General features: G+C 43.9%; 1 protein-coding gene across 3 annotated transcripts in view; it reads right to left on the bottom strand.

Annotated features, from left to right (window-relative positions):
• Positions 1–498: 498 nt before the first annotated feature.
• The window catches only part of cdc42bpab (CDC42 binding protein kinase alpha (DMPK-like) b), a 106,302-nt gene continuing 93,802 nt past the window's right edge, over positions 499–12,998 (bottom strand). For 2 of the 3 annotated variants that reach the window (XM_034161871.1, XM_034161870.1), the window contains 2 exons: positions 3,386–3,460; positions 499–2,626 (listed from right to left, as the gene is read on the bottom strand). In XM_034161871.1, the coding sequence (XP_034017762.1) occupies positions 2,495–2,626; positions 3,386–3,460 (207 nt within the window). In that variant the 3' untranslated portion in view covers positions 499–2,494. The remainder of the gene's footprint in view (positions 2,627–3,385; positions 3,461–12,998) is intronic. The other variant, XM_034161872.1, reaches the window with a different exon arrangement.

Here is a 12,998-nt window from a genome sequence, read left to right as displayed (position 1 = left end):
CAAGGGTCAAAGTTCAAGCTGCATGCTCTAGAAACATCTGTAACATGTTCATCTCCCCTACTGACTGGTTTTGGGCAAAATAATAAAAATATGAATGTGTCATCTTATCCAGCAGACATTCAGCAAAACTTTCATGTGAAATATATCCGGATCTTACCTGGAGTTCTTCCCACCTGGATCTCTGGTGGCCCGTGTATTAGATGTTTCGGTTTTCCGTCACAGAACGTAAATGGGGTGATGGCATCTTTCACTGTATGTGTAAATCCTAAACTGCTTCCATAAAAGGTGATTGTTTTTCTTTTTTTTACTTTTACAATGAGATGGGCGTTGGGGGGGGGGTTGGGACTACACCTTTTAGATTTTGAATATTGTGGTCAGTCTACAAATCTGTACATGTTCAACCAAAACATCCTATTGTGCATAAATGGAAAAACAACTTTTGTGGAATCCTTGGAATTATTTTTTTTTAATGCAGAAGTAAAAACAAAGCACACCAGGTTTGTATTTGTAACAGCACTCCGCTTTATTGAAATACATCGGAGTCAGGTTAATACAAGTTCTCCACATCAGCGTGGCAGCCAGTTCCATACATTATTTTTTTATTTTATTTTTTTTTACCTTACACCTTAAATATTTCTTGTGCAAAAGAATCTACATCACCTGCAGTGGGTTATCCTCAGTAAAACACCAAAACCATTCAAAAAAAAAAAAAAAAAAAAATTAAAACAAACCAAAATGATTACATCTATAACATGCAAAACTGTACAAAATTACAAAGCAATCCTAGAAAAAACAAAACAAAAATGTAGTATGATATGAAAGAGCCAAGTAGATAAGACCTCACTGAAATGCAAAGGCGTTTAGAATTTTATTTTCAATGTTACCACTGTGGCACCTCAGCCATCGAGCTGCCTGTTGCCCTGAAAGCATCGCCCATATTTTTTATATATAGAAATTTCATCCAGACTCGTCTCCATCCTTCCATTCCACACGCTCAGTTTTACTCAAACCAAATTGTTCGTTGGTGCCGATCTTTCCTGAGGTTCTGATCTTAAAATTGGGACACTGTTTTTGAGGACAAAACACCTGGAGATTTTTCGTTTGCTCGGCTCTTACAAACTACAGAAAAACTGTGGAATTAAGGACAGCGCATGGCAACAGCTGGAATAAAACAAACTCAGTGGCACACTATTTAAAAATAAATTAATTTTTTTTTTTTTAAAAAAAGCACACACTTGGAATGAGTTGTTTTGAGTGACATTTTGTGGTGGGGGGAATCTGTCAAAATGAGTCCACGTGACAGAGTGGTCAGCTGTTACCGTCTGAGGTTGCCTGGTGATTTTGGAAATGGACACAGTAACTCGATTAGTGAAGCTCTCACAAAGGACGACAAGGCATCTGTTGCTTAAAAATGCCGCCAGGCTCTGTCAGAACTCGCGTGTGACGGAGCAGAATCACGTCGCCGTTCAGGCAGCGGCATCGTTCCATAAACGCATTATACATCAAATGCAAATTATGGGACAAAAACATGAGTCACACATACAATAGAAAAATCTAAAAGCAACGACAGGAAAAAAAACAAGTGGTTTTAAAAAATGGCTTTTGTGAAGAAAAAAAAAGTCACTCAAAAGGAAAATTAAAGAACTTTTTTCCTTCTCATCTTTTTCTCTATAGTATTTTCCTTTTCATATATTACTCTCTATTTTGAACGTTATGTACATTGCTGTGATGGAATCGGTCAGTTTGGTGTCATCTTCCTTGGAAGCACTACATTACACACAGAGGGCGATCCGGGAGAGCCTCATGATGTCACTCGCGCAGCACCAATGAGAGGAGCTGCAATAAGCCCCGCCTTATTCATGCTGCTTATGTTTAAGGGAAAATTTAAGAAAAATAAAATATAAAGTCACCGCACTTGAACATCAGAATCAAAAGCAAAATAAAGTTGCAGTTTTTCTTTCTTTAACGCAGTTTTTGTTCCCGTCTGACAGAAACTGAGGGATTGTGGGATTGAAACTCCACCACTTTGCTCCCTTGTTAAAGATAAATAAATTAAAATATTGTCCCCTAAAACCCATAAGCTCCTATGTACAAGTACAAATCCTTTTTTTTTTTTTTTTTTCCCTTTCAGCTTTTTTTTTTTTTTTTTTTTTTTTTTTTTTTTGAGAGTCGCGGGAGAAGCCCAACGCTTCATGAATCACGAAGCTGATGAAGCTCGACAGTTTCCTTCCTATGTCATGTGACCTTTCTGGATAAACGCGTGCTGAAAAGCGCCGACATTTACAAAACATCCCTCGAATAGGAATCTTTCAACTCCGTTGTGTGAGCGTGGTGGGCGGAGTCAAACCAAGGTGATAAAGGTGGAGCAGAACAAACGCTGGCGCAGTTCTCGGGGCAGTGAAGGGGAACAGTGGGAGGAGTAAGAAGCGAGACGCCGGCTGGGTGGGCGGGATTGGAGTCCTGTGCTGTCAGTCAGTTGGGTGGTGGGCGGGGCTCATGTGTCCCAGCCCATCCGGTCTGTGCTCTCCAGGGACAGGGACTTGGTCTTGTGAGGGGAGGCCGGACTGGGAGGGCTGCTGAAGGTGGAGCTGTTGGAGGCTGTGGAGTGACGCGGGGAGTCCGAATCCTGGGGAGAAACGTGGAAACAGTAGGTCAGCCGATGACATCACACATTCTGTACTAATGTCTGGACCCGCCCCCTGCTCATCGACATGCACCCACCCAACCACCCACCCGCCAAAGTCCTCCAACTCAGCAACCAATCAGTGGCTCAACCAAGTGGAAACGATCAGCTGAAGGAAAACAAACATGCAGGTGGCACAGATGAAGGGGCGTGGCTTATCCCTTGGACTGAAGAAATCAGTCCAAGAAAAAAAAAAAAAATAATAAACTGCTAACATGATTTACTGATTAACAAAAATAATACGAATCAAGGGTCATGTAGCAGCACAAAATGAAAACTGGTTGTTCGATATCGCTGAGTCGCCGTTTACAGCGTTCTACTCGTCCCCTCAATAAAAGTTCTACATCATCAGAGACCCTGGACGTCATGAAATCAATGTGAGAAAAAAAAAATCTGACTTCTTTCCGTAAAATAAGCAGACATGCTGTGATTGGCTGGTGAAAGGATGAGCACAAACTAAAGACTGGAGCACACCGGGCGAATAACTGATGATGCAGCAGAGACTCCGCCCTGCTGACAGACATGTGACATCAGTGGAGAAGCTGATGTCACACGTTTCTCTGATGCGGCGTGGCGGGAAAACTGACAACACCTTTGGAGTGGAAGCGCCGCATGCGTGTGCTGATGGGTGGCGGCTAGGTGTGTGCGCGGCGCACGATGCTCACAGGTGTGTGTTTGGTGCAAAGCTGTCGTTGACTTTACCTTCATCTTACTAAGCAGGGTCCTTAAAGCCCTTTTCAGATCGGGGGTCTTCTCCGATGGCGACACTGCCTGCCACTGCAGAGGAGAGTTCAGACTCAGCACCCGGCGCACAGACAGCATGCCAGGGTGGGACGTCCGGGTGGGGGAGGGCGGGGCAGAGGTGAGGGGAGGCGGGAAATGGGGCAAAATGGAGCTGATCGCTTCCAGGCTTATGGTGGTGTGAGGGGAAGGATGGCGACTTTTTTGGAAAATCTGGGTGGATGGTTCTGAATCAGAATCTCTTTTCTGGTCTAGATTTTCAAAGGGTTGTGTTGCGGAATGAGGCGGCTGTCACAGGATGCAGCTACAGCGAGTTTACATCAGGGTAGAAACAAACAGTTGCTGCTAGGAGGAAACATGTTCACAAGGAGGCTGAAGCAGAGTGACGTCACAGGGAACAAAACTGATCAGCGTCAGGATGAGGCGAGACACCCGCACGCACAGGCCAGGACGTCATGTGACAGATGGGACAGAGGGAGGTGGGCAACATGATCTACATCCAAACGTTATTTCATAACACCACATTCAACAAAAAACAACTAGAGTATGTTTGGACTGAAAGGGCCCTATCTTGACATGCTGTGGTGTATTATCTAAAGTGCATAGCGCAAGAGCATATGAGGTGTGTTCAATTCCACTTTGCAGTTCACATGGCACATAATCAAGTGTAATAATAAAGTGAATGGTGCACAGGCGTATTTAGCTGGTTAATTATTATTTGGTGTGTTTGGTTTAAAATGAAGTAAACCAATCAAGAGTACAATCTTTCATGTGCTGGAACATGGCGCATTGCTTTTTAAATGGTGGACTCAAATTAGATGTATTATTACGCCTTCACGACGCAATGCGTCACCAAACACCAAAGCTCCCTGTGGTGAAGCAGTGATGTTTTGTGGTTCCACCCCCGCCATTCCTGTTTGCTTTTACTTGATTGGGTATTTTCAAATCAGTTTAGTTTTGGGAATACACATTGTGAATCTTCTTATGGAAGGCGTAATATCAGGAAAATGGCACTCAACTTTAAACCAGGCTTTTGTTGGTCTATAGTGTAGCTGTTTTCTGCTGCTTCACACAATGTGCCTGAACCCACCCACTTAAACACCAACATGCCCCAGATGCACAACTAAGCAATTGTAGAAGAATTTTTAGGTCCATATTTGAACTGTGATGAACTATCAAGTGTCCTGATCCGAACTGTATGTCCTCTGGTTGAACTAGCAGGTGTTCAACCCCAAAAAAAAGGGCTCTATTAGTCATTCAGTCTGTCAGGGGCTTTCCAAGGCCTTTTAGGTGCTTTCCCGCAGGCCGCGTGCAGGGGCCTCAGGCCAGCTGCACGTGTGGCTGAGGCCACGTGCGGAGGGGGCCTCAGGCCAGCTGCACCTGTGGCTGAAGGTCTTTTAAAAAAATCAGTTGTAAATCCTTCACGTTTTAATGGGAGCGTTTGTCACATTGAAATAATGGCCTAACACCTGCTTAGGGTTCACTAGAGGACGCTTCCAATAGAAAACCATGTCTTGGGAATGAAATAAATAAAAAAGTCGAAGGAGGAGCGATGCCCGCGGGTCTCCAATAAATAGATGAGCGCGGTTGTCACCTATTCAGTCTCTCTAGAGGACTCAGTTTGTCTAAGCTTTGTGTCGAAGGCTTAAATAAACTTAAAAACTCTGTGCATTTTATCTTGCTTAAGGCTGAATTATTCTAAAGTGTTGTGTCATTTTCTAGCATATCACTTGCAATTAGTTTGTGTTATCTAAAAGACGACATCCTGAGAAGACTAAAGACGAGCCGCGACAGAACTTGGCGAGCCAGCTTCAGGAGGGTCCAGGGGCATTCCGGCAGCCTGGGGCAGTCCAGCTCATCCCTCCAGACCGTAAATAACAGTGATCACGACTAAAAGGTAAGCAGAAACCTTTTATAATTTCTGCACGATCTGGAGGAGTGAGTCGGGATTTCCGCCCAAGTTGACAGGTGATATTTTTTAATTGCCTCTTACCCAAAAGAACCTGGACTAAGAAAATTGATAAGAGACTAAAAAAGATAAGATTGAAAATTATCAGGCCTTGTAGATAAAATGCCAGAAGGTGTGTGTGTTCCCGGGAAAAAGAATGTCTGTGTGAGTGAAAGGTCAGGAATGTTCATGAACTCTGGTGCGGAAAGAGTGCGTGAAGAACTAACCTGGATGCTTGGGGAATAATTGGTGTTGAAATTCGTTACTAACGTGCCGGCTGATAGCATGCGCTGTAGGGGTTAATTTAGGGGAGTATACTGACAAATAGATACAAGGTAATACAAGGTTGTTTAAAGAGTTTAACAGAGACTGAAGTGAAATAAGTGAGAAAAAGAGTTAACAGAGAATACGTGCAGAGGAAGCACAAGATAAGCGCCTGAGGGGGCGCAGTAGAAATACCGTACGTGATAAAGAGATTTAAAAGTGCAAAGTGGCACAGCTGACAGTAAGTAAAAGAGCTCAATAAAGGACGTCATTTTTTAAGAAAAGAGAAAAACTATAAAAAAAAAATAAAATGAATGAAGAGTTAGTGCAGAATACATGAGAATTAATGAAGCAGAAAATAGTGCAGTAAGGCACCAGATACACGCTTGTGGGGCGTGGGAGAAGAATAAGTAATTAAGTACACAGTAATATGAGTTTTTTTATAAGAAAGAAAAAGAGAATATTTTCAGTGCAAAGGCACATTAAGCTCACGAGGAGCTCAGTAAGTGAAAAAAAAAAAGGTAGAAGAAAGTGCAGAAAGGCACAGGATACGCACGCGAGGCGCGGTAAGGCGTAGAAATAAATGAAATATTGTATGCTCAGAAAGGAGCTTGTGAAAATAATATAGTAAGCACAGGATACGCACGCGAGGCGCGGTAAGGCGTAGAAGTAATGAAATATTGTATGCTCAGAAAGGAGCTGGTGAAAATAATATATTAAGCACAGGATACGCACGCGAGGCGCGGTAAGGCGTAGAAGTAAATGAAATATTGTACGCTCAAAGAGGGCTTGTAAAAAAGTAATATATGAAGTTGCTGACAGCGCCGGAGAAGCTGTCTAACGTGAAGAAGAGATACATGCTTAAACAGAACACATTGGTGTTAAGTGAATAAAAAGGTTGTTTAAAGCCGCGGAGTGAAAAGTGGCAGAAAGTCTAGATAGAGATATATAGAAAGTTGTTTTTAATAATTTTTGTGTATAAAGCTGTTGAAAATTGTGTGTGGGAGAAGTGGAGAGTAAGCGGGGAGGTGCAAGCAAAAAGCTGTGGGCTTGCAAGCTGGCTGACATACAAGATAATGTGAAAGAGTACGAGGGGGGAGGGTATTTAGACCCAACAGGAGGACTTGGGAGGGGCATGACAGCAGAGAGTAAAGTGTGAAACAGAGACAGTGAAGAAAAAGACAGGAGAAGAGTGCTATGTAAATACAGAAAAGGTAGATATTATTTCAAAGAGAGAAAACTAATAAACAAATATAGCAGAAAAAGACTAGAAGCAGAAAGTTAAAAAATTAGAAGGAAAATAGAAGAAAGTCGGGAGCAAAGACATTAGGAAGTGTTAGGGTTGTAAGAGGATTAAATAAATAAAGTTGGTTATAAATCAAAAGAGATAAAGCTTAGATTATAGTGAAAAAGCTGACAGACTGATCAATGCTTGGGACAGTCATTGATGGGAGACTTAAGTGATGATGAAATAATACTCCCAGAACATTACTTGACTGACGGAGACATCGAAACCCAGGGAATCAGGACACATTTTTGGCTGGAAAGGACCTATTTTGACAGGGTAGGAGCAGAACATTGGCAGGACGAACAAGAGATCAATCAGAAATTATGGCAGATTACTAAGGTAATCAATCTGAAGCAAAAGAAAGAACAATTCCCTCTAATTAATTGGGAGCTGCTGATAAGACATCTGTGGCATCAGGGTTTAACCCCGTGGCTGGAGCTGCTTTGTGCTGATCCTAATAAAGAACTTAGCATACCATTAAATCATTTAGTAACACTACCAACCGATCCAGGTGAAGAACTGTTTCCTAGGTTGACTCTGACTGTGGTCCCAAGGAAGGTTCGGTGGGAAACAGGTAAATTTTCGTATTTAGTTAAAGAAAAAGAAGACGGGCATAACAGTTGGAAATTTAATCCTTTTTAAGGGTTTAAAATACAAAACAGGTGTTACAGCCAGCAAGTTATTGGTCTGGATCAGGACAGCCCCTGAGGGACTACCAGAACACCATAGAAACACCTCACATAGCGTTTGTCAGGGTTACATGGGTAACTCTCAAGGTCAAGGTCGGGAAAGTACCCCGCTAGACTTAGTACTAAGAAAATATCCAGGAAAACGCACTAAGGCCAACCAATGTATGAGAAAGTGGCACAAAAGGTCACATGGGGGCAGGCAATGGCCTTTGGTGGGATCATTTGATCTGGTGATGTGTGAAGCAGTTGCGGTAGAAATACAGAAAAAAGAAATTAAAGATCAGCAGAAGAACGTGAAAAACAACAAAAAACTCACTGAAGAAAAAGAAGTTTTGGCCTTGTTCAAGCAGGAAGCACAGAGGCTACAGCAGAAAAGAGAAAAAATGACAGAGGAAAGATCCAAAGAGACTAAAGCCAGTGCACCGAGCTGGGAAGCAGAGCCACCCCCATATAAACGTCATGATATGGGAAAGACAGCTGGACAATTTGTATTAGGAACTCGTGAAGAGGACCAAGGCATGGATGTGGAGGGCAATTCACACTGACACTAAAAGCTCGAGAGCCACAAGGAGACAGGTCCTCAGTCTGTCAAATGGATCATACAAGGTCTCCAAGTCCGAAAGTAAGTGGTCGCTCACCATGACCAGCAGGGGGGGCCACAAATAACAGTGACACGGAGGCAGACGAGGATACAGAGAGAGACCTGAAGGCTCCGCCTGCACATCGAGGTCCACTGAAAACCGTCCCCTCCCACCATAAGTCAGCCGACTGGACCTTCACAGGCTAGAGGCTCCGAAGAGTGGCACAAGAGCTTCTGTGACACACTGGATCTGGCCAGAAGAGATAATGAAGAACTAGCTGAGCAATTTCGGCTAGCGAAGGAAAGAATACAAAGACATAGGGACGCCGAGGAAAGAAGAATATTACAACAATCGACGCCCAATCAAGGGAATCACATTATACAGCCACCCACCCGAAAAATTTCTGGTGAGATCATCATTGAGAGTGCAAAAGAGGCCCGACTCAGGCAAAGACAACGATGTGTAGCCAAAGACATAGCGGCTTTAGAACAGAATATAACCGACTGGATGGACTGCCTGGAACCAGTCAGTCGCACTCGATCTGGAAGACAGTATGGAGCCCGCACAGAAGAAGAGGAGGACGAAGACCTCATATGCCCATTGGTGGTTAGAAATGGTCATCATGTGTATACCCCATGGAGCTGGACAGACATGGTGGGGCTGGCCAACAGGCTGCCAGACATCACCCAAGGAGCTGGGAGATGGATAACTGCCTTAGAAGAAGGCACTGCAGGGGTAACCTTGTCTTTAGGTGACATAAAAGCCTTGCAAATGCATGTCATGGGAAAACATGACACTGAAGAATTAGCAGGAAAGGTTGGACTAACACAAATGATGGGCACTAATCAACATGATGAAGTCCCCTTTAATCGCTATAGAAACTCCATGTGGGAAGGACTGAGAAGAAAGTACCCTGAGGTCTTGGATCCTCTAAATTGGATGATGAGGAGTGGACACCTGAAGAGTGCCCAAAGAAGTTCCTGCACCGATTCCAGAAAAGATGGGCGGAGGAAACAGGAAATGCATGGAACCATTCTCCAGCAACTGAAATCCTGTTTAAAATAACTGTAAAAAAGGCTCTACCAGATGAGGTACAGAAAGCCCTAGATGGAGTCGTGGGACTATCGAAAATGAATTGGGCTTTATACTCTGAGCATATTTGTCACCATCTTGAATCTACAAGAAAGAAAAACAAAAGAAGAAGATGCAGCAAAATCCCTGACGAAAAAATTGGTGCAGATGCAGTTGGGAGAGCTAACCAAAGTCAAGAAAGAAAAAACAAAGACCCAGGCACCAATGATGACCCCTGTTCCTTCTGAGTCGGCAAGCACAGGCCCTACGACAAACACTGCTGCCACCATACAGGCACCTGTGGTAACAGCCACACAGAGCCCCCAAGGAGCAGCAGGGAGCACTGCTGCAGGAGAAGTCTCAGCACCAGTGGAGCATCACTATCACTACCATAGCACTGGCACACCCGGAAATGGACCCACCTACAGTCATGGGTGGAGAGGAGAGTCACGGAACTTTCAAGGTCAAAGAGGAGGGTGGCGAAGAGGATCTTGCCAACCTTCATTTGGAAGCAGATTCCAAAACTCAGCTCCCAGGAACAGTCAAGCGGGACCGCCTATGGGACCAACACCCCCAATAGGGGATCAACCCTCTAATGAGTGTTGGAGCTGTGGACAACCTGGACATCGAATGAGAAATTGTCCAGTCCGACCTTGGGTTGGACCCTCTGCCTATTGGCAATAGGGAGGCCTAGAGAAGACAGAGGGGGAAACGGTGGCATTGGCTATTTCGATGATACCTAAGGAAGAGCCAACCGTCACTGTTAATATACAAAACAGAGATTTCCCGTTCATGGTGGATACAGGGACAACATACTCTTGCATAGGGAAAATGGGCGCTCATCTCCCCCCTCTCTGGGTCTGTAATTAAGACCATCGGCTTCTCTGGGAAAACTCAAATAATACCTTTTACACGCCCACTTCCTGTAACGATTGCAGGAAAAACAATTGAAGCACCCCTGTTATACTCACAAAATACACCTGTGAATTTGCTGGGAAGAGACATTTTATGTAAGCTACAAACCCAGATAGTGTGTACCCACCAAGGACTGCAAATACACTTTCCTGACGAAGCACTCGCCAACATTATGGTGCTTATGGACATGGAAAACAAGGTCCGACCTGTGCAACCCATGGTATACTGGCTGAAGTTACAACCAGAAAATTCAAATCTTCAACTGGAATGGGAAAAATGGAAGCCCTGGGCAGAACAACACTATGAAGCAGTACGTACACCTAGTTTACCTTTACATGTCACCCTGATGTTCGATGCCAAACAAGAACAAACTGACTATGCATGCTGCTGGGATGCATTGATGAATCAACGGCTGTTTCACATAACCACCACAGAAATTTATTTAGGCCCCCAAGGGGCCGCAGCTTCTGTCAAGCTAACTTCAGCTGAACAACAATGGTATCAAGTGCCAAATGCCACGCCTCATGTGACCCTTTTAGTCTCAGAAAAGTACGAATCCCATGACCTAGGTCCAATGGTAAAGACAGCCTCAGAAGTTGAAGAATGGCAAAACATGGAAAGTCCACAAGTACATCTGTCAAAAGACCAGCAGTTTATACGAATTAATTTAAAAGTAAATGATGAGGCTATAGCTCAAAAAGTGGAGCTCAATCCTAGACCAGAGGGACAGATGGTGTTATCGGCCCAACAAGAGAAATTGTTAGAGCAAATACCACCAGTGGTGTGGTCCAAAGCAAAACGGATGTAGGACTAGTAAAAACAGCCTTACCAGTAAAAATAAAAGTAAAACGGGGAGCAAAACTGCCTCACCAAAGGCAGTATCCATTAAAACCTCAGGCTATTGAAGGCATAAAAACAGTAATTAAGGGACTAATGGCAGCTGGAGTTCTAATAAAAACTGCAAGCCCATGCAATACTCCTATCTATCCTATCCCTAAAAACAATACCAAAGAGTATCGGCTGGTACATGATCTGCGTCCTATCAATGCAATAATAGAAATGGATGCACCTATAGTACCTGATCCGCATACTATACTATCAAGCATCCCTGCTGGAGTAAAATGGTACACAGTAATCGATCTGTGTTCAGCCTATTTCAGTGTGCCTGTGCACCCAGACTCACAACATTTGTTTGCATTCACATTTCTGAGACAACAGCTAACGTATACACGGCTACCTCAGGGACTGAACCTGTCCCCAGCCATCTTAACAAAGTCCTGGCTGAAGATTTACAACACCTTGACATACCCAGTACATTGGTGCAATATATGGATGATCTCCTATTGCATCAGAGACTCAAGAACAGTGTGAAAAAGATTCATTAATTGTATTGCATGCATTGGCAGATGGAGGTCATAAAGTAAGTAAGGACAAATTGCAGTTCTGCAAACAACAAGTAGAATACTTGGGAAGACAGTTGTGTGGGACCACGCGATGTATAGCCCCAAGCCAAGTGGAGGCTATAATCAAGGCTCCCAAACCCAAACAGTGGGACAGATGCTTTCATTCCTTGGGATGGCAGGGTACAGTCGGCCGTGGATTTGTGATTATGCTATAAAAACTGCACCTTTGCGTGCCATGATTAGAGCAGTGGGGCAAACAAGCAATGCAGCTCTCCTCGTCTGGACAGATGAGGCAACGGGAGCTTTTGAGGCCCTAAAAACAGACATGCAATCTGCTCCCGCGTTAGGTAACCCAGATTATGGGAAACCTTTCCATTTGTATGTTACTGAAAAAACTGGATATGCTTGTGCTGTACTAATGCAGGAAACAAATGAAGGAAAACAACCATTGGCCTATTATAGTACAAAGCTTGACAACATTGAAACAGGATTGCCACCATGCTATCAGGGTCTAGCAGCAGCTGCCTTTGCATTTCAAAAAGCATCATCCATAATCATGGGACATGCAGTAACGTTGTACACGTCGCATCAGTTACATGCCCTGCTAACCAGTCAACGTTTTGTCTTAACACAAGCTAGACGCACTGGATATGAAGTTGTGTTGTCCGCTCCAGAAATAACAATACAACGTTGTCACACGGTGAATCCCGCCACCAAATTGACCACACCGTTAGATGGTACTCCACATAACTGTGTGGCAGAGACAGAGAAATTTTGAGAGCCAGAGAACATTTGTATAATCACGCCATAGATGCAGATCTAACCCTGTTCGTGGATGGCTCATGCTTTCGGGATGCCGAGGGATTGCATGCGGGTATGGGGATTGTTAAACTAAACACGGATGGCGAAACCTTTGAATTACTGGAGTCCCAAGGAATTGATCAGCCTTGTTCAGCCCAACTGGCAGAAATCAAAGCCTTAACTATGGCTTGCCAGATAGCTAAAGATCAACGTGTTAATATCTACACAGACTCAGCCTACGCTTATGGCGTATGTCATGTACATGCAAACATTTGGAAACAAAGGGGATTCCTGAGAGCAGATGGCACCCCTGTCACTCATGGAGAAGCGATTTCCCAACTGTTACAAGCTCTCCAATTACCGTCTGAGGTAGCCATCATTAAATGTGCAGGTCATCAAAAGAATAATAACATCATAGCTCAAGGTAACAACCTAGCAGATGACGCAGCTCGCAAAGGAGCACAAGGAGAAAATATGTTTCCCCTGCTAACCATCCAAGATTGTGCCCCACTGGTTTCACTTGACGCACTGATAGTGGCTCAAAGTAGGGCCAGTGGAGAAGAAAAACGAATGTGGGTTAAACGAGGCGCTATTGAGACACGCAGTCAGGGGCC

Source organism: Thalassophryne amazonica, chromosome 21 (genome assembly GCF_902500255.1).
Source record: "Thalassophryne amazonica chromosome 21, fThaAma1.1, whole genome shotgun sequence".
NCBI classification, from domain to species: Eukaryota; Metazoa; Chordata; class Actinopteri; order Batrachoidiformes; family Batrachoididae; genus Thalassophryne; species Thalassophryne amazonica.
The sequence above is the reverse complement of the archived record's forward strand: the minus strand, read 5'-3'. Positions and strand labels throughout refer to the sequence as shown.